The sequence below is a fragment of the Nannobrachium achirus genome (genome assembly GCF_963921795.1).
Source record: "Nannobrachium achirus genome assembly, chromosome: 9".
In the NCBI taxonomy this organism is placed as follows: domain Eukaryota; kingdom Metazoa; phylum Chordata; class Actinopteri; order Myctophiformes; family Myctophidae; genus Nannobrachium; species Nannobrachium achirus.
In genome coordinates this window covers 5123694-5146356 of record NC_137818.1, presented here as the reverse complement: position 1 = coordinate 5146356, position 22663 = coordinate 5123694, and the positions used below count along the sequence as shown (strand labels likewise).

General features: G+C 39.1%; 2 protein-coding genes across 2 annotated transcripts; both read right to left on the bottom strand.

Moving 5' to 3' along the window:
* Positions 1–1418: 1418 nt before the first annotated feature.
* On the bottom strand, positions 1419–13516 carry LOC308291813 (uncharacterized protein; the record flags this gene model as incomplete). The annotated part of the gene is made up of 6 exons (XM_080733944.1): positions 1419–1886; positions 2231–3552; positions 3890–4012; positions 4552–4612; positions 13339–13455; positions 13512–13516. Coding segments are annotated over 6 exons (1629 nt in total). The 3' UTR covers positions 1419–1885.
* A 1905-nt stretch (positions 13517–15421) lies between these two features.
* LOC308291812 (uncharacterized protein) lies at positions 15422–18792 on the bottom strand (the record flags this gene model as incomplete). Its single annotated transcript, XM_080733943.1, has 7 exons — positions 18708–18792; positions 18163–18232; positions 17188–17280; positions 16642–16749; positions 16417–16521; positions 16180–16257; positions 15422–15428 (listed from the first exon to the last, which is right to left on the bottom strand). The coding sequence occupies exons 2-7, from the start codon at positions 18216–18218 to the stop codon at positions 15422–15424; spliced, it is 447 nt and encodes a 148-aa protein (XP_080590069.1). The 5' UTR covers positions 18219–18232; positions 18708–18792.
* Positions 18793–22663: the final 3871 nt, after the last annotated feature.

Sequence of the window (22663 nt, the reverse complement as noted above, 5' to 3'; positions counted from 1 at the left end):
GTACAGTTAAACACCCTGCCTAAAAGGAACATCCCAAATAAATCCTTTTACGGTCTTGTTTACGTCAGAAGGCCTTGGTATTCAATTAATGGACATAGCAAATAGCAATAATGCATATATTAATACATAATCTAAATCTACAGTTGATGCTGTGAAAAGAAAACGTTGAAAACGGGGTATTTATTAAATGTAGTTTATCATATAATCAAAAATGTGTTCATTTATTCATTTTATTTTCACAGAATCAGAGGTTTTATCTTCATGATTCACCAGGATCGTGGATGGCTTGAGTCTATTTGATTAATTGTGTGAAATAATGTTACGAATCTCACACATACACACGCGCACACGCGCACACTCAAACACACACACACACACACACACACACACACACACACACACACACACACACACATACACACACACACACACACACACACACACACACACACACACACACACACACACACACACACAGCACTCTTGTTTAAACATCTGGTGGACAGTCTGTACATGTTTACTGATGTTTAAAAAGTGGGTGATATTCATTTTCGTCCATCAGACTTATTTAGCTTTTCATGGAACCCAAAGTCATTTTACAAAACAAAACAAAATAAACAACTTTGGGGGGCACGGTGGTGCAGTGGTTAGCACTTCGCCTCACAGCTAGAAGGTCCTGGGTTCGACTCCCGCCGGGGGAAGCTGTGGGCGTTGGGGGCGTGTTCCTCCACCCGCGTCATCAGCACCCACACCCTAGGTGGGGTTGGTGATAGGGCCTTTCTGTGGTGAGTTTGCATGTAAAAAACTTTATTAAGAGAGAAAAAAGTGAGATGGCTGAAATTGAGCAAAGGCTAAAAAAATAAGCGAAGACTATTGTTATTGTTAATAAAAGGGAAACAACACTAACTAATGATCTACATGTTTACATACCTGAGATAAGATATGAAGGTGCGTTACGTTATCTTTCAAATCATTCATTTGGGGCCCACAGGTTGAGTGTATATGTCTGCATACTTTAATACATTGGTTCTCAAAGTGGGGTCTAGGGACCCCCAGGGGTCCTTGAGGAAGTTCCAGGAGGTCCCAAGCTAAATGATAGTTAGGAACTAAATGGACACTTATGGGTTAGAGAGAGAGAGAAAGAAAGTTGGACAAGTACTATAGTTGCCCAACCACACTAATAAAAACACAATCAGAAGGACAGACAACCTCAGGTTTCCTTATAGCATTATATTAGTGTTGAATATAGAGTATATATAATAGTATATAACATCTAAAGACACCAAATGGATTGATTGGATCCTTCATTAACATCATTATTAACAGTACAGTCAAAGGTTATGATTCAAAGGATAACACAAACAGCCTCAGGGATCTTGTTTCCATTGTGGTCCATTGTACTCAATTCATCAGTACATATAATAATACAATACAAAACATATAGTAATAAAGCTCAGTAGAATCACAAGGTATATTTACAGAGAAAGGATTCTATCATCAAGATGTTCAAGGAGTTAAACTATTTCACTCTTATTTTAATACAGTTTAAAACAAATATACATCTGTGACATGTGAGCTTGTAGATCTGTTATCTTCTCTATTTGAAAATGTATTTTTTTAAATTGTAGAACGGCTTACGTCATGCTCACACACAGTTCTGTACAGGTCAAGAACAATAATTATTTTATACAGTGCATGAATATAAGACTATTTTAGTCAAGAGTCATTGGCCAGGCGTCTCCTAGCACACAGGACATACAGTATCACCCTTCAAGGCAGACAGACCTGCAGCAGCCTCCCATTCTGCTGTCTGCACACCTACTCTTCTCCCTGTGATGTTTGTCTGTTTGTTGTGTTTTCATTGCTGTAATAGTTTGTCTGCTTTTAGTTGTTGTATAGTTTTAGTTTTTCCCATTGTGTGTATGGTGTTTATTTAGTGTAGTGTGCATGTGTAGCAGAGAGACTCACTGTCTCAGCCTGATGGTCTCAACACTCTAATATCTCCCCTGGTCCATAGGGATGTCCCTTTGGTCTAGGGGTTAAGATATTGGACTTTTATGCGGAAGACCTGGGTTCAAATCCCGGGTGTTATACATGTTGGGAGGCTAGTGTATGAATATTATACAATATGTGTATGATTTTCCTGACATGATCTGTGATGGTGTCATAGAAAATACAATAAAAATCATATAAAAATAAAATCTAATAAAAAGTATTGTGATATCAAATTTAGGCCATACTAACAGGAGAGATGATCAGAGGAGCAGAGTTTGTGCCATCATCATTAAGATAAGGACTGAAGTATGGATAGAGTTTCTCAGTGAAGGAGCAGCCAGTGAAAGAGTAGAGATGAACTCTGGCCTCCACATCATAAAAGGAGACCAGACCCTCCTCATAATCCACAAACACTCCCACTGTCTGGAGCTCCTCTCTTACAGGGAGGAGGACATCAGGGTCAGCGAAAGCCCAGTACTCATTTCCATTCCACAATCCTATGGTCCAGAAACCATTGTTGGGGTTCAGTGTGATGTCTTCCTTCCTGTTGATGGACTCTCTGGCCACTCCTAGATCCCAGCCAGTCTTCCCTTTAACCTGAACCTCATAGTAAAACCTTCCTGATGAGAAGCTTTGTTTTCCTAAGACAACGACATAAGAGAATCTCTCTTTGTTGTCTGGGACAGTACTTGTTTGTTTTCCATCATCAGACAGGATGAGGAAGGGATTTGCTGTATCAGGATCCAGAGTCACATCCACTGCATATTGCTGGATCCTCCTCAGCTTAGCATCATAGGCCATACTAACAGGAGAGATGATCAGAGGAGCAGAGTTTCTGCCATCATCATTAGGCTCAGGACAGAAGAATGGATAGAGTTTCTCAATGAAGGAGCAGCCAGTGAAAGAGTAGAGATGAACTCTGGCCTCCACATCATAAAAGGAGACCAGACCCTCCTCATAATCCACAAACACTCCCACTGTCTGGAGCTCCTCTCTTACAGGGAGGAGGACAGAAGGTTCAGCAAGGGCCTTGTAACGTCCATTCCTCAACCATATAGTCCAGTAACCATTGTTGGGGGTCAGTGTGATGCTTCTCTTCCTGTTGATGGACTCTCTGGCCACTCCTAGAGTCCACTTAGTCTTCCCTTTAACCTGAACCTCATAGTAAAACCTTCCTGAGGAGAAGCTTTGTTTTCCTAAGACACCGAGAGCTGGATAGAATCTCTCTGTGTTATTTGGGACAGTAGTCACTTGTTTTCCATCCTCAGACAGGATGAGGCTGGGATATGCTGTATCAGGATCCAGAGTCACATCTACCTCATATTGCTGGATCCTCCTCAGCTCAGCATCACCCACCTTCTTCAACACAGCAGTCTTCTGACTGTATGTTTGGACTAGGATTATGGCTAAGAATATGTATAGGACGAGGGCGGCGGCTAGTACAGCTCCTCCTACAGCTGGTGTTTTTTTTAGTGCAAGGGAAGGTTTAGCGAGCTCTTTGTTTCTGTTGGACGTTTTTGCTTCATCTTGTTCTTCCTCCAGTTCTTTAATACGAGCCTTTCAAATCAATGATATTATATGTTAATGTGTGATAATCATCATTTACTCTTACAGTACTTATTGCTCTTCAGTGATTCTCAATGTCGTAGATTTCAAGGACCACCAGTTGGACCCACATGTAATCTAATGTATTTAAATCTCTGTTAAATAAAGCTGTAAAGGGTCCATTTGGTTCCATTTGTACACTCAGTTACAGTTACAGACCTGTAAGGGCCATTTGTAACCCTGGTGGTCACCAGCCCCAACGTTAGGAACAGGTGAATTAGATAAACATTAAGTTCATAATACTTTACTTTTATTTTTTTATTAATGACTTTAGGACAAATAAAAATACCTGCTGCTCTTTGATCTTCTGGTCAGACTCTTTCTGTGATGGTTTCAGATCCTCCTGCAGCTTCCTGTTGATTCTCTTCTTCAGATCCATGGGGAACTTCCTCTCTTCCTCCAGAAAACCATCCTAATGCACAATAATACATTTCAATATTCTGTAGAACAATAAACACAAGAGTTCAAAACATTACATTCATTTCATATTTACCATTAACATGTAGGCATTTAGCAGACACTAGTGATGCACAATCATGAAATGATGGCTGATATCCGATATTTGCAGGGTTATAAATAATATAATTTATATAATATCAACATTTTATATTTGTATTCATAATGTTTCCAAATTGTAAAGCTTCAGAAAAAACACTGAATCTTCAGCCTTCGTCATCACAAAGGGCTTTTTCAGCTTCACATTTAATAAATGATCGGTTAAAACGATCAATTATTTTGATATCTGTTTGATATCTAGTGCTCATCCAGCGCGACTTACAGTAAGTGTGTGTGTGTGTGTGTGTGTGTGTGTGTGTGTGTGTGTGTGTGTGTGTGTGTGTTCCTTCCAGCTGTCTGTCTACTACACTCTCATACCACATCCATACTGAATGTATTTACTGGAGGCCACACCCAACGGGTTCACATCAACCAATCTGTTGTAAACTGACTCACCAGATGTGTTTGATCCATGGAGTCACAGCTGGGTACAGGAGATGATCTCTGCTCAGGAACCCTGGGAGAAAGATGATGATGATGAAGGATTTTTAACACATGGGCTGCTCAGGTTTATAACATTTCTAGCTGTTGCTGCTGCCATCATTCACTCACGCTTTATTTTGAAGTGCCTCGGAAGCTTCGTGCGTGTGCACGTGGGTGTCCGCTGACGATTGAGGAAGATATAGCCTTTGTTTACAAAAGCTCGCAAAACTAAAATCCAAACGGGAGCCGACCATCGCGTTATAGTGTCGCCGTGAAAACAATCAGATCTCTGCTTCCCTGGCGTTGTTTTCATCTCATTCATAGATAAAGCCCTTCTTATGTTTCAGAGGATAATGTAAAGCAATGTAAACTGCCTCCGCATTTTCTCCCCCTCTGTCTCCCCGCCTGCTGCGGGGTGACGTAATGGACTCGGGTCATTCAGAGGGCAGCTGCAGGCACGTACAGTTAACCCTATGTTGCCTCGTCTGTCGACGAGATAACTCCTTTTGGCAGGGGGACACCTAGTGGCCTTAACTCGTCACTGAACGAGTTCGGCTCCCAAGTTGTTAATGTATTAGGATTACGGTTAAAGGACCTAAACCATGAATTTTCACTTTTTCTATTTTAAAACCTTTTTTGGGGGTCCCACTGGCACCTTCTATCCTCACAAAGTCCTATTTCTGACCATTGTGTCTTTCTCTGGTTTTGGGCAGACAGAGAGGAAAAGCTTTCCACGGGTTCTCAGAACAGTGCTGTTCTGAGAGTTGACACTCCAGGCGGAGCCGCTCGATTGTCCACAACACTGCAAGCGGCGCGAACACCGCCTCTCCTATCGCTGTCCCACCCCCGGTTTTCCCCTCCCTGTCCCCGGCTTGAGAGAGCTTCACAGCCCGCCTCTTCTGTCACTGTCCGCGGCTAGAGTGAGCTAAAACACCCCGGTCCTCCCTTCACTATCGTATCCGCCGGCTATAGAGAGCTTAAACACGCCGCCTCTTCTATCACTGTCCCCGGCTAGAAAGAGCTCCACACCCCGCCTCTCCTCTCACTATCCACGGATATACGGGGCCGCTGCTGCCCGCTGCGCTGCAGATGAAAACGCTCCAACCAGGAGGAAGAGGAGCGGGTCGAGCGACCAGACCGAGCGTAGGTGCCCGACGTAGGTGCACCGTCTCGGGCTGCGAGCCCCGGGAGCGCATCCCGAGACGGTGCACCTACGTCGGGCACCTACGCTCGGTCTGGTCGCTCGACCCGCTTGGGAACCACTGTTCTATACTAGGCTATGATGTCCGGTTCATTATCGCCAAAATAAACATTGTTCTACCGTGAGTGATACGTAGTATGCAGTGAAGAAAAGAATATAGCCTGGTTTATGGGCTGTTAAATTTCATACATTTTTATACATTATACATAAATACAATGCGGGTGGGGTTGATTGTCTAATGTAGATTAACGTTCTCTAATGTCTGGTCTAGCAACGGTCGCCCTGTGTCATTTGACAGTAGGCTTATATCATACAACATGGGTCTACAGTAGGCTATAATCAGAGCTGCAACATTATCCTATTTTTGTATTGGCCCAATATTAACATTATTTGTTTTGTCAACGTTGGAGAGGAGAGGGGGGGAGGGTGGAAAAACCCCACTAGATGCGCCACTGAGCAAACAAAGGCCGTTTTGGTATTGCAGCTGCAGAGCCTAATTATAGCACAGCTATAAGAAACAAGAGGAATGGTCAGGGTGTTTGTTGGGGATTAAGTCCTGTCTAAGACTCAATTTTGAGCATATATTTATACAAAAAATATAGTTTTAAAAGCATGGTGTAGGCCCTTTAACGTTTATAATTCCTCATGACAGTGTTGTATTGGTGATTTAGTCTCTCTTGTTACAAACCCATTTATAATTCCTCATAACAGTGTTGTATTGGTGATTTAGTCTCTCTTGTTACAAACCCATTTATAATTCCTCATAACAGTGTTGTATTGGTGATTTAGTCTCTCTTGTTACAAACCCATTTATAATTCCTCATAACAGTGTTGTATTGGTGATTTAGTCCCTCTTGTTACAAACCCATTTATAATTCCTCATAACAGTGTTGTATTGGTGATTTAGTCTCTCTTGTTACATGTTACAAACCCATTTATAATTCCTCATAACAGTGTTGTATTGGTGATTTAGTCTCTCTTGTTACAAACATTTATAATTCCTCATGACAGTGTTGTATTGGTGATTTAGTCTCTCTTGTTACAAACCCATTTATAATTCCTCATAACAGTGTTGTATTGGTGATTTAGTCTCTCTTGTTACAAACCCATTTATAATTCCTCATAACAGTGTTGTATTGGTGATTTAGTCTCTCTTGTTACAAACCCATTTATAATTCCTCATAACAGTGTTGTATTGGTGATTTAGTCTCTCTTGTTACAAACCCATTTATAATACCTCATAACAGTGTTGTATTGGTGATTTAGTCTCTCTTGTTACAAACCCATTTATAATTCCTCATGACAGTGTTGTATTGGTGATTTAGTCTCTCTTGTTACAAACCCATTTATAATTCCTCATAACAGTGTTGTATTGGTGATTTAGTCTCTCTTGTTACAAACCCATTTATAATTCCTCATAACAGTGTTGTATTGGTGATTTAGTCTCTCTTGTTACAAACCCATTTATAATTCCTCATAACAGTGTTGTATTGGTGATTTAGTCTCGCTTGTTACAAACCCATTTATAATTCCTCATAACAGTGTTGTATTGGTGATTTAGTCTCTCTTGTTACAAACCCATTTATAATTCCTCATAACAGTGTTGTATTGGTGATTTAGTCTCTCTTGTTACAAACCCATTTATAATTCCTCATAACAGTGTTGTATTGGTGATTTAGTCTCTCTTGTTACAAACCCATTTATAATTCCTCATAACAGTGTTGTATTGGTGATTTAGTCTCTCTTGTTACACACCCATTTATAATACCTCATAACAGTGTTGTATTGGTGATTTAGTCTCTCTTGTTACAAACCCATTTATAATTCCTCATAACAGTGTTGTATTGGTGATTTAGTCTCTCTTGTTACAAACCCATTTATAATTCCTCATAACAGTGTTGTATTGGTGATTTAGTCTCTCTTGTTACAAACCCATTTATAATTCCTCATAACAGTGTTGTATTGGTGATTTAGTCTCTCTTGTTACAAACCCATTTATAATTCCTCATAACAGTGTTGTATTGGTGATTTAGTCTCTCTTGTTACAAACCCATTTATAATTCCTCATAACAGTGTTGTATTGGTGATTTAGTCTCTCTTGTTACAAACCCATTTCCCGTCACCAGGGGTGTCACACCAAACTCTGGGCCCTGGGTACAAGGATTCACTGTGGGCCCCATAGGGGGAGGGGTTTAACCCATTTATTATGCGTTATTTTGTGCTTTAACTATTAAAAAATCGAACCTCTGTTCGAAGTGGAGCTGTGTGTGTGTGTGTGTGTGTGTGTGTGTGTGTGTGTGTGTGTGTGTGTGTGTGTGTGTGTGTGTGTGTGTGTGCAACAGCGCCCCTCCCTTAACATGTGTGGTCAGAAAAGGTTACTGCAGGCTACATACAGACAGACAGACAGACAGACACGGACGGAGACAGACCCACACACACGGCCACGTATAGGGAGCTTGTGTTCCACACAGCTCCAAAAATAGCAGATATACAAGCTCGAGCTTGTAGATCTGCTATAGTTGAAAAATCATGAAAATTTGTGCAAGCCTTTGAATATTTCAAATCTTTCTATGTCAGTGGTGCTCAAACCTTTTCATATGAAAGACCCCCAAAATGATATGTATTTGGCCACAGACCCCATCTCAAAATATTTAGTTCCAGGGACCCCACAGAAGCAAAATTTGAGTTACAAACTATACATATATTCAGATATCTGGACACATTTCCACGACTCAAAACCAATAGAATAAGATCACGGATGCAATCGGCAGAAATTAGTTTAGGTAGTCTGCCTCTCCCTAAGAAATAGGATCAGGAGTTCAGTCATCTGTGAGAGACTCAGAGTAGAACCGCTGCTCCTTGACTTGGAAAGGATTCTGCTTTGTGCTTACTTCGAGACTGAGACAGTGACAGAGACGGTCGCATAGCACAATAGCTCCTACAAGCTCAAGGCCACTTGTGGTGAAAACTCACTGCAGGGCCAAATCGAATAACTAAAGGACAAAATGACGAAAAAGGATATCGAAGAAATAAAGACCTCACTCAGCCTTCAGGCTGAGGGAATGACCAAAATAACGGATTTGATGACCCAACATCAGTCTGACCTGATGAAGGAGGTCTTGGCTTTGAAGGCGACGGTCAAGGAAAGAGATCAAAAGATTGAAGAATTGAAGATTGAAGAATCGTACAGGGCTGAAAGTTAAACCATTCTCCTATAGGGCGGCTGCTGCCAATAGCCCCAGCACCCCGCCAGAAGAACAAGCAACCATTGAAAGGCAAGTCATTGATTTCTTTAAATCAAAAGAGATTGTGGTGGACCAGGATCATATCGCTGCTTGCTACACACTCCCGAGCAAGGATCGTACAGCAAACCCTGTTATACTCTTGAGATTCGCAAACAGAAAACACAAAGATCAACTCTTAAGACAAGGAATGAAGCTTAAAGGTTCGGATGTTTACGTTAACGAACACCTAACCAAAAAAAATGCTGAAATCGCCAGAGAGGCACGCATCCTTAAGAAACAGAAAAAAATTCAAGGTATTTGGAGCAGAAATTGCAAAGTGATGATAAAACCTAATGGTGATACAGCCAAGATAACAGTGGTACGTGATTTGAAGGAACTGGACAATTACAAATGAAAGATGCTGAAATGGTCACAAACACTGCTGTTTTTATTCTTTCTGCCATTGCTGCATAGTTTCTGTGCATGAGACTGTACAACTCAATGGACTCTTGCAGCTTTGACTACCCTGGACCAAGACAAGAAAGAACGGGACAGATACAAATGAATTGTGCTTAATTCTTCCTGCCATTTGTGCCCAAGACAGCTGCTTCTATACAACAGACAGTAAATCCATTGTCTCAAGGACATGCCGCTTGATAACCCTGTAGCCAAAACACTGCGCCAACTCTACTACAGAAAAATGTCAAACTGACTCAGATAAAGAATGCAAAACACGGGCTTTGCCCAGCCAAAGTGGATGTGCACGTACTGTAACCATACTTGAACTGAAGCGTAACAAAAGGGAGGCCACAACTGAATTAACCTGGAAAATATCATGGACAATGTGTAATCATGGACACAAACCTAGAAAAAAACTACATTCACTCCATTTATTATTACACTTATTATTACCCTTATGATTATTATTATTACCCATATTATTAGTTCTGTTTGTTTCTCTTTTCTTCTTAATTTTCTCTTACCTGCTATTAGGCTGATGTATCCTTAAATCCTAAACACTTCTAAATTATTATGAATCAAACAGTAAAAAAAAAAAAAAAAAAAAAAAACGTACATTCATTCTATCATGTTTCCTTTTCCGTTATTAGGGCCCGAGCACACACAGTGTGAGGACCCTATTGTATTTGCAAAGATTATTATTATTATTATTATTATTTTCCCGAAAGTAAATCGCGTTTTTGAGGCGCAAAACGCACTCAAAAAGTTGCGCAACTTTGCACACACATCACAAGTGGCGAAAATGTACGTATTTAAAAAAAAATAAAAGGGGGCGTGGCCTAATGGCGCAACAGCGCCCCCTACAAAACTTCGTGCCTCAAGCCCCACCATACGGTTTCACCTACACGTACGAAAATCGGTACACATCTGTATCGTGTCCGGACTCACAAAAAAGTCTCTCGGCGCCACGTCCGAAACCAAACAGGAAGTCAGCCATTTTGACTAATTAGTGGCGTTTTGGTGTATTTTTGGCCGCTTTCACGTGTCGCACTTTAACGAACTCCTCCTAGGGGGTTAATCGGATCAACTTCAAGTTCGCTCGGCATACTCAAGACACCTTAACGATGAAAAGTTGTGCGAATCGTGAGTTTTCGTAAAACGGCGTGCCCGTGGCGAAGGGTCAAGCTTCCTTCACCAAACAGGAAGTGCCCCCTCTTCTGATTGGTCCATACTTGATTGTTCCTTTTTTTGGCTGTTACTCATCAACCGTTTATCGTACAGAGTTGTGGCTGGTATCATATGACTTGATTAAGAGTCCTTAACCTTAATTGACGCTTCCTTCGCCAAACAGGAAGTGCCCTTCACCAAACAGGAAGTGCCTCTATAACTCATGAACCGTTTGTCGTACAGACTCGCGGCTGGTGTCATAACATTTTTTTTTCTCAAAAAATTTTTTTTCTCAATTTTTTTTTTCTCAAATTTTTTCTTTCTCAAAATTTTTTTTTCTCAAAAATTTTTTTTTCTCAAATTTTTTTTTCTCAAATTTTTTTTTCTCAAATTTTTTTTTTCTCAAATTTTTTTTTCTCAAAATTTTTTTTTTTTTTTTCTCAAAAATTTTTTTTTCTCAATTTTTTTTTTCTCAAAATTTTTTTTTTCTCAAATTTTTTTTTCTCAAATTTTTTTTTCTCAAATTTTTTTTTTCTCAAATTTTTTTTTTCTCAAAAATTTTTTTTTTTTTTTCTCAAAAAATTTTTTTTCTCAATTTTTTTTTTCTCAAAAATTTTTTTTTCTCAAATTTTTTTTTCCTCAAATTTTTTTTTCTCAATTTTTTTTTTCTCAAAATTTTTTTTTTTACCCCTTGTGATGTGGGTAGATCTCCGAGGGCCCGGTCATTGCTGCTTGCAGCTTTAATTAGGGCCCGAGCACACACAGTGTGAGGACCCTATTGTATTTGCAAAGATTATTATTATTATTATTATTATTTTCCCGAAAGTAAATCGCGTTTTTGAGGCGCAAAACGCACTCAAAAAGTTGCGCAACTTTGCACACACATCACAAGTGGCGAAAATGTACGTATTTAAAAAAAAATAAAAGGGGGCGTGGCCTAATGGCGCAACAGCGCCCCCTACAAAACTTCGTGCCTCAAGCCCCACCATACGGTTTCACCTACACGTACGAAAATCGGTACACATCTGTATCGTGTCCGGACTCACAAAAAAGTCTCTCGGCGCCACGTCCGAAACCAAACAGGAAGTCAGCCATTTTGACTAATTAGTGGCGTTTTGGTGTATTTTTGGCCGCTTTCACGTGTCGCACTTTAACGAACTCCTCCTAGGGGGTTAATCGGATCAACTTCAAGTTCGCTCGGCATACTCAAGACACCTTAACGATGAAAAGTTGTGCGAATCGTGAGTTTTCGTAAAACGGCGTGCCCGTGGCGAAGGGTCAAGCTTCCTTCACCAAACAGGAAGTGCCCCCTCTTCTGATTGGTCCATACTTGATTGTTCCTTTTTTTGGCTGTTACTCATCAACCGTTTATCGTACAGAGTTGTGGCTGGTATCATATGACTTGATTAAGAGTCCTTAACCTTAATTGACGCTTCCTTCGCCAAACAGGAAGTGCCCTTCACCAAACAGGAAGTGCCTCTATAACTCATGAACCGTTTGTCGTACAGACTCGCGGCTGGTGTCATAACATTTTTTTTTCTCAAAAAATTTTTTTTCTCAATTTTTTTTTTCTCAAATTTTTTCTTTCTCAAAATTTTTTTTTCTCAAAAATTTTTTTTTCTCAAATTTTTTTTTCTCAAATTTTTTTTTCTCAAATTTTTTTTTTCTCAAATTTTTTTTTCTCAAAATTTTTTTTTTTTTTTTTCTCAAAAATTTTTTTTTCTCAATTTTTTTTTTCTCAAAATTTTTTTTTTCTCAAATTTTTTTTTCTCAAATTTTTTTTTCTCAAATTTTTTTTTTCTCAAATTTTTTTTTTCTCAAAAATTTTTTTTTTTTTTTCTCAAAAAATTTTTTTTCTCAATTTTTTTTTTCTCAAAAATTTTTTTTTCTCAAATTTTTTTTTCCTCAAATTTTTTTTTCTCAATTTTTTTTTTCTCAAAATTTTTTTTTTTACCCCTTGTGATGTGGGTAGATCTCCGAGGGCCCGGTCATTGCTGCTTGCAGCTTTAATTATTATTATTATTGCACTTATCCTTTTATCATGTTTCCTTTATCTCTATTTATTTAATTACATTTTTTTTGAGTAAAAAAAAAGTAGATTATTCATCTATTCATTTATTTCATTATCACCAGAAGGTAAAATCGTATACTCTTATAACATATTTCTGATTCCTGAATTGCTAGTGTTGATGTATATGGAAATTCTTCCAACATGTTTTTTTTTATCTTAATTTTCCATTTATTTTTTATTCTCTCATATCTGCTATGAGGCCGATGCATCCTTGAATTTCAAACATTCCTATAACTAATCACTGTATTTTACTTCTTGAATAAGTAGGATAGGCTTCTACAAGCTTTCAGCTTCAGCCTATTCTTTTTGACCACATGTAACAATGACTAAGTGGATATATGACTTGTAAAAATGTGAGTGATCAAATAAACTAAACTAAACTAAACTAAAAAATACATTTGATGCTCTGACGGTGTTTTTGGTCTGGAGCTTTTTTTTAACATAGGAAAGGGGAACAGCCCAGGACCCTCTGGGCCGTAATGATCAGTTACTGCTTGGGGACCCCTGGTAATATTACTGATCTTAGAGATATCCCCTTAATATCAGCACCCCTTAATACCCCAATTAACAAGATTTGCCCTCGGGGGTTTCTGGAAATCTGACCTAGTCTAAATGTGTTGTTTTTGTGTCAGTTTTACCTCAGGTCAGTAGAGTGGTGTCCATCATTGAAGGTAGGAGGATGATCTATGGACCAGTCACTCTCCTTGGAGTAACAGCAGCTTGGTACAGGAGACTTTGATCTCTGACCACGAACCCTGGTAGAAAGAGGGGATGAAGATTATAGGATTACGGTTACCATTTACTATTGTACCTCATGAACTCTGCTCAATAGAGTTTGATAACAACTAAAATATGTGTTGTTTTCTGTCTGTTTTACACTCTGACCTCTGGTCAGTAGAGTGGTGTCCATGTTTGAAGTTATGAGGTATTCCCATGGACCTGTCACTCTTCATGGAGACACAGCTGGGTGCAGGAGATGGTTTCTGCTCCCTGCTAGAAAGAGATGATGAAGATTATTTTAGTTAGGAATCGTTCATTATTTATCACAGGATGTGTACGGTGTAAAACGGGGGTACACAGATATAATAACATCGTACAGACCACAGAATCATTTATCTTAGATGTTTTTTTTTTGTGTATATGAATATTTTAGCCAGTATTTTAGCCTCTATCAGTCACTATATTATATTGCTGGGTGTTTCCTTGCATAAAGACACATCCCTCTGACTGTATTTTGGTTTGATTCCACTGTTTATTGTTGACATTCATCCTGGGACGTTTCTGTCTGTTGGGGAGGGCGGGTAACCATCCTCATTAAGCACTTAGCATGGTAAAAGGATGGTTTACCAGGTTATTAACCACTGCCAACTAGAGATGTGACGTCCGAGAACGAGTGAGCCAGATCCATGGCTCTGGTTCACTTCAAAGAGCCATAAATTGCATCTCTACTGGCAACACAATCCTCAAACTGCACCAACCTGCCAAGGGTCCAGTCAGACTCCTGGTTGCAAGATTTAAGGAGTTGATCCAAGGACCTGCTTGTCCTCAGGGAGGCACTGCTGGATGATCTGTCCTCAATTGACATAATCAAAAGTGCATGCATTTAGAAACAAAACAAAACATGAAAGTATTCAAAGGTGCAAATTACAAAGTGCATTTTCTTTTCATTATCAATACATCACTGTACTAATATTCTGACAAGAAACCTTCCAAAAATATCACCCACTGAGCACGCTGCTAAAAGTGGTCTAATAGTGGTATAGATTTGAAAGTTTTTTAGTTGTCTAAACTTAGACTAAATATAGACGGTCTACATTTAGACGACTATTAGACATCTATTAGTCGTCTAGTCTAAGTTTAGACAACTAAAATACTTTCAAATCTATACCACTATTAGACCACTTTTAGACGGCGTGCTCAGTGGGCAATTCACTATTTGAAATTGGGCTTAGTGGCACATATTTTACAGTTTACAGTTTAGGCATTTAGCAGACGCTTTTAATCCAAAGCGACTTACAATAAGCAGATAAAACATCACTATAATAAACAACATAATATGTCAGAACATCAACAACAATATAACAAATGCATATGAATATCAATCTAGAAAAAAACAACAACAATATAATCAGTAAAGAAAAAAAAAAGGTCCTAAAAAACCTAAAAACAAATGCTAACTAGGCTCGTGTATGATCATTGAGTGATTCAGTAGTGCTATGGGTTTAGGTGGAGTCTGAAAAGGTGAGTCTTCAGTCCACGGTGAAAGCTAGCGAGTGAGTCCGTTGTTCTAAGTGCGACAGGGAGTTTATTCCACAACTTGGGGGCCAGGGCGGGGTTGCACCACCCCACCTCACACTAAGTTCAAACATAGCCTAGTTGTAACGTAAATGGCTTCTAAGTCAAGACTTACGCATTACTAAAATGTCAGCTGTTGCACCACTCGTATCTGTAAGTAAATACTAAATATTTACACCAGCCTTTGGGCAGCACTAAGCCCTTACTAAGTAACCTATCTCTATGGGAGTAGAGCAACTTCACTACTAACGTGGCAGACAGCATTATATCGGCTATTTAATGAATTCAACAATGACCCATCTGTTTAAAACATACATTAAGCCCTATATACATTTCGGCCATTTGAAAATAGCCGATCTACAAGCTCACGATGTGTGTGCTATTAATAGAGTATTTCTATATTGCAGGATTTTTTTTTAGTACTTTTCAACCACTGCATATACAGCACAACAGCGAATTGAACGGTGCGCTCTCTTCCCGTGTCTCCAAATATGCGTTGCCCTGCGTTACTTCACAACGGGGGAAAATGTATGAGGCCAATATAATTTGTGATAGCCTACAATCCGTTTGCAGGGCAGCGATGCGCTTGCCCTGTGCACGCATATCAGTGACTTGTGTGTACATGCCAGTGGAGAGACGGAGGTCTCTGTTGACAAAAGACGTTACAAGCTTTATTTCCTTACTAGAAACAGTTCGTTTTCATTGGATTCGGGAGCTATGACGTCATTTTATGAGACTATACATTACTTTAGGAACAGTCTACGGTCTACGCATTACTAGTTACGTTATGCCTTAAGCAGTCGTGGTGCAACACCTGTTAGTAACTCACTTAGTTACAAACTAACTAGTAGTTACTAAGCCTCTAGTAAGGACTTTACTCCCTAACTTAGGGCAGAACTTACGTTCTGGTGGTGCAACTGGCCCCAGGAGGGCAAAATGTATCGGACGAGTGGATTTTTGCCCTAGGGTTTTTAGCGATGGTTCTGTCAGCATCCCTGTGTTGGCTGATCTACATGTAAGTGTACGGGTGGGGGTGTAGGGGTTGATCAAGTTTTGGAGGTTATGGAGATTATATTACTGTGCTAACATAATAGATAACATAATAAACATAATAATACCAACATAGTTAGTGACAAATTAAAACAAAAACTAAAAAACGTCTTGATTCGGTTTTACACTCTGACCTCTGGTCAGTAGAGTGGTGTCCATCTTTGAAGTTGAAAGGAAGACCCATGGACAAGTCACTCTTCATGGAGCTACAGCTGCATGGGTGCATGAGAAATAGGTGATGAAGGATATAGCTTATTAGGATTACGGTTACCATTTATAATTTATATCAAACATCATGATCTCTGCCAGTGCTCATTAATTGTTTGATAACACCTAAATAATGTTGTTTTCTGTATGTTTCACAATCTGACCTCAGGTCAGTAGAGTGGTGTCCATCTTTGAAGGTAGGAGGATGATCCATGGACCAGTCACTCTTCATGGAGTAATAGCAGCTTGGTGCAGGAGACTTTGATCTCCTGGTAGAATAAAGAGATGATGAAGAGTATTTTATTTATAGGATTACGTTTACCATTTACATATTGTACCTCATGAACTCTGCTCAATAGAGTAGTTTTCTGTCAGTTTTACAATCTGACCTCTGGTCAGTAGAGTGGTGTTCATGTTTGAAGTTAATAGGTATTCCCATGGACCTGTCACTCTTCATGGAGACACAGCTGGGTGCAGGAGATGGTTTCTGCTCCCTGCTAGAAAGAGATGATGAACACTATTTAGTTTATTATTGTTAGGAATTGTCGATTATGTATCAAAGGATGTGTACAGTGTAAAACAGGAGTACACAGATACAACATCATACAGTCCATAGAATCATTTATCTTGGGTGTTATAGGAGGATGCTGCATTTTTTTATATAGGCCTATTTATATTGTGTACAGTACATGAATATTTGCAGTAATTTCCCCTCTATCAGTCACTATATTATTGTGCTGGGTGTTTCCTTGTATAAAGACACATCCCTCTGACTATTTTGGTTTGATTAAACTGTTTATTGTTGACATTCATCCTGGGACGTTTCTGTCTGTTGGGGCGGGCGGGTAACCATCCTCATTAAGCACTTAGCATGGTAAAAGGATGGTTTACCAGGTTATTAACCACTGGCAACACAATCCCAGAACTGCACCAACCTGCCATGGGTCCAGTCAGTTTTAAGGAGTTGATCCAAGGACCTGCCTTTCCTCAGGGAGTCACTGCTGGATGATCTGTCCTGATGGACTGACCTTCACCACAACAGAGACACTCAACTAAATGACATATCGTCACTGTCTGGCCAAAACCTCTTAGCTCCATTTTTGAAGGTTTTGATTTTTTGGCATAAATCAGGGCTATTGAACACCCTTTACATCTGAGTGTTGGTTAAAATAATATTGAACCAATGGAAAGTGCCGGGACTGCCCATAAGTCCGAAGGTTCATTAGTCCGAAGGTTCATTAGTCCGAATTTAGTTAGGGTTACTGAGGTTAGGGTTAGGGTTAGGGTTAGGCATAGTATTCTTAACAGATTCGGACTAATGAACCTTTGGACTAATGAACCTTCGGACCAATGCCATGGCACCAAAAAGTGCTTGGGACAAAACCTCCACACTTTCTGCCAAACCAGCTAACTCCACCCGATTGGCCCTCTCTTTTTTTTATAAATACATGCTATTGAACACCCTTTACGTCTGTGTGTTGTTTAAAATAATATTGAACCAATGAAAAGTAGTAAAAAGCTCTTCGGTCAAAACCTCCTAACTCCACTTGAACTCATTTTCCTGAAAATGAACATTTTGGAGTTAGGAGGTTTCAGCCTGACAGCAGAGATATTCAAAAGTGCATGCATTTAAAAACCAAACCAAACATGAAAGTATTCAGAAATACAAATCACAGTGTTTTCTTTTCATTATGAATAAATACAGTGTATGAATATTTTGACAGAAATCATCAGAATGCAGTTTTCCCTTCTTGGAAATACAGTGGAGTAATAAGTAGCCTACAATATTTGTCTTTGAAATGTAGTGGAGTGAAAGACATGAATATCCAAAAATACAAATACTCAAGTAAAGTACAGGAAATAAAGTACAGTACTCAAGTAAATGTACCTTTACTGTCCAAGTATATTACCTCTCATGTTGTTTACAGGCCACACCCCCTTCCTCTCTCTCCACAGACTCACTCATGGTAGAGCAGAGGCCTACACACACACACACACACACACACACACACACACACACACACACACACACACACACACACACACACACACACACACACACACACACACATCTCAATCAGTGAACATGCAAATAAGGGTGTATCTTATCAAAACAAAATATAACACAATGCAATGCAGTAAACATGCTTTGAACTGTAGCTAAACTAATATAATAAAAACATCATGTAACTTTAAGATACACCTGATCAAAGCTTCTCCCAGACAGTCTGGTGCTGCTAAACAGAAGCTCACGGTACAATCATAATGTCACATGGATTCTCAATGGTTGACAAGATACAGTTTTCTACGGCTACGCCCAAGTAGGAAACCATAGATTGGCTAAAATAGTTGAATTAGACAACCATCCTACTAGTTTAACCATGCTTACTAAAGTAAAACATTGTCCAATGTTGTACAAATCTCATTAAAATACACAAATTCATAATGACATTACCAGTTGAAGTTATATTTTCACTCCTGTCCGCCCGTCTCCGTCCGTCCTTCCGTCAGTGTGTCTTTCCGTGTGTCCATCCAACAGTAGTTTTTTTGTTAAAGACAAGGAACTAGACCCAGATAAACCACAAATCATCTGACCCTAAAGTTTCCAGTAAGAAAAGTGAACTGAGAAAAGGAACTGAATGTGTAACATACAGCATGTGAAACTTGATCAAGTGTTGTCATCAGCATTTGACAAGTTCTGTGAATCATTGTTTTGTAATTGTTTGCTGTAAAACACTGTTTTATTAACGTATCTTGCCTTTATTATTGACATTAACAATAATAAACAGCAAAGGCGGCAAAGGCCTGACACTTTTTGTTAGTTTTCTTTTAACTAAATTATCGACGTAATCTATGTTTGCATTGTTTGAATTGGCAGTATTAAACTGTTAGAATATTGTGTGTATTTATGTTCTACATCTGTAACCTGTATCTGAAATGAAAATGGTATCGATGATGTGAAAAAGGGGGCTACCCTTTTCAATGAAAAATGAAAATGAATAAAAATGTGGTCACAAAAAAAAAAAGAATATTGTGTGGGTCAACTTACCCCTTGACTTGGATCAACTTATACCCTTAACATCGGGCAGTTTGAGACACATGACCACTTTATTTTTTAACAACTCATATTTTTATGGCCCTTTGCCATAGATGCTTACTCATACTTTCAAATGATAGAAGACATTCTGAAATATATCTAGATGTTTTGATTTTACTGCCATTTATTCTTGCTTCCAGGACAAGTGAAAAGTGGCTCATCTTACCCCGTTCTCCCTATGAGGCCATTCAACTTCCAACTTCATGTTAACTGCATTAAGACTCAAGCTTGCTTCTGGTGACTGACATTGTCCTAATGAATGCATACAAGTGGTGTGTGTGTGTGTGTGTGTGTGTGTGTGTGTGTGTGTGTGTGTGTGTGTGTGTGTGTGTGTGTGTGTGTGTGTGCGCGCGCGCGCGCGTGCAGTGTGCGTGTGTGTGTGTGTGTGTGTGCAGTGTGCAAGCATGAACACCTGCAATCAAATGAATATCAATTATCTAAAAATTTGTGTTTTAAAGTGAAAGCTTAAGTAACCATATTCTGGGGGGACTTTGTCTCCTACAACGCGGCCCAGGAACCCCTCACCGTCTTGGTTCTCACATCCCAGAGTTCAACAGCACCAGACCCAGGTGTCAGCAGACCTACCAGTTCTCTGGCTGTAACTCATTCCTGGGGTGATTTATACAAGGCAGAAACCCCCATGAAAGTCTATGTATGGAATGTCAATCCATTTACTTCAATATATTTGTGGTCATCAGGAACCAAATTAATGTGTACTTTTCCCAGGATTTTTACGTGGGATCATCAAAATCTGTATTTTAGGTATTTAAGATAAAATAAAGGAGAAGCGTATGGACCCCTTTGAGTACTAAACGTTTTCTGTAATGGTGGCCTCTAATTTGCATATTTAGGAGTAAGCTTACCACTAATTACATTAGAAATACTTACTGTAACACACATTGTCTGATCCTCAGAACAGATAGGCCTACAGGTATATACACTTTATTTGTCAGTTTAGCTTGCTTTGTTATGAAGTCATTGAAGAAATTTGTTATGCAAATTAGAAGGTTAAAAACTAAAGATGTTGCTTGGGTACCATGTTTTTCAGATTCAGCAGCCTTTAATGATGTACAATGTCCTGGTACCCACTTTTACCCCAACATGCCTCTAACCTCCTTATAGAATACATTTGATCTGAAATCACACCAGACTAAATGTTTGATGACATTTAACCTCCCAGACCCAAAACTTTAGAATATTTTGTTGTCGTTGGATTAAGATTTTGTCCACAATTCCCTGCTGTATTGATGTGGTACCAATAGGATGTATTGATGTGGTACCAATAGGATGTATTGATGTGGTACCAATAGGAGAGATCAAAATAACAATTCTTCTACATTCTATAATTGTGTGGACGTCTTGTAAATGAAGTAATGCAGATGTTTAACAATAATTGTAACTCTTTTGACCTTAAAATGAAACCAAATGGACCTGTACATATACATACACTCTCAAGAGTTAAAGATTCTTAAGTTATCAACTCTACATTTAACTGGGGACCACCTGGAACCCCCTTAAGGACCACTGGTGGTCTCCAGACCGCTGGTTGAGAATCACTTCCCTGTTTGGTCTCAGAATGCACTGACCATTGACATCATGTGCAGGGAGTGAATTATAGCTGACTCTTCACTTTTCCCATTTGAAAATTGAAAACCGTTCGTTTTGCATTTATCATTTTAAAAGTGATTTAAAATAGTGAAAATAGACTATCTACAAGCACACACACTGTTGTGTGCTTGTAGATCTGCTATTTTCACTAGTCTTGTATGATGAAGCAGGGCTTTACTTTACGAGAATAAAACAGCAACATATTTGACACTTGGAGATACAAGGTTTCTGTAATAAGTAATAAATGTGATGAGATGTTTGAGTGGTAGGAAATGGGGAGCCAGTTGCTCAGCATTGAAAACCATTTATGTGGCTATGATTAAAGCCATAATAGATTATGGTAGTCAAGTCAAGTCAAATTTATTTGTATAGCACATTTAAAAACAACAACAGTTGACCCAAAGTGCTTTCCAGAGGCAAGAAAAAAAAAAAAAAAACAGTTTTCAAAGCAATTATACAGAACATGTGAAACCAAAGCAACATCAATAAAAACAAGAAAAACAGTTCAAGCAACACAAAAACATAAAATCATACTATATTAAAAGCAAGGGTAAAAAGGTGGGTCTTCAAATTTGATTTAAAAATTGCAGTGGAGGGGCTGACTTTTATGTGAAGTGGGAGATTGTTCCATAGTCTTGGTGCGGCTACTGAGAAAGCCCGATCACCTTTTGTTACTAGATTTGACGGGGGGACTTGGAGGAGTTTCTGGGTGGATGACCTGAGTGACCTAGAAGCGGGGGGATAGTTTATTATGTCAGAGAGGTAAGAGGGGGCCAGTCCGTTAAGAGCTTTAAAAACAAATAACAGAACTTTAAAATCTATTCTGAACTTTACAGGTAACCAGTGGAGAACTCATCTGCTGCCATTTAACAATACCTTCGTACTCTAATTATGCCAAACTGTCTCCATAGACTTCCATGCCTACATAATGCACCACGTGTGTCCACATTGCTCACAGCTTTCAAACAAAAAAATCCGAATGGAAATCCGTTCAGGCATTCATGAGATAGCAGCCATTATGTTTTCCTAAAATGTAAACAAAGATGGCTGCCATGTTTGAAAGATGGGGTTGCTATGGGGGTTAAACATGCAATTTCGCGATCGCTATCATGCCTACTAAATGTTTTGGGGTCAAAAAAATGTTTTGATTTTTTTTTTATTTTTTTATTTTTTTTAATTCTCGGGTTCCTCGGGCGTGGCAGGGTGGTACATCGCGAAATTCTCGGGTTCCTCGTTTTTGGCAGCAAATGAGTTAATCAGTGCAGGGGTGATGTGTTCCCGTTTCCTTGTTCCGGTTATCAGTCTGGCAGCAGCATTTTGGACCATATGTAGGCGGTGGATGGTGGACTGGGGCAGTCCCAGATATAAAGAATTACAGTAATCTAAACGAGAGGTGATAAAAGCATGTGTTGAAGTGACAAGATCTGTGTGTGTTAAAATGGGTTTTAATTTGGCAATGGTTCTGAGCTGATAAAAACTACCCTTTACAACAGTACTAATTTGTTTATTAAAATTAAGGTTTGTATCAAAAAAGACGCCTAGATTTTTTATTGAACTGTTAAAATTTGGTTGGAGAGGGCCGAGTGCTTGGGTGAGACAGGTGGTTGAGGTTTGAGGGCCGAATATAATTACATCAGTTTTATTTTCATTTAACTGGAGGTAGTTAGTTGCCATCCAGTTTTTAATGTCCTCCAGGCAGTGTAAAA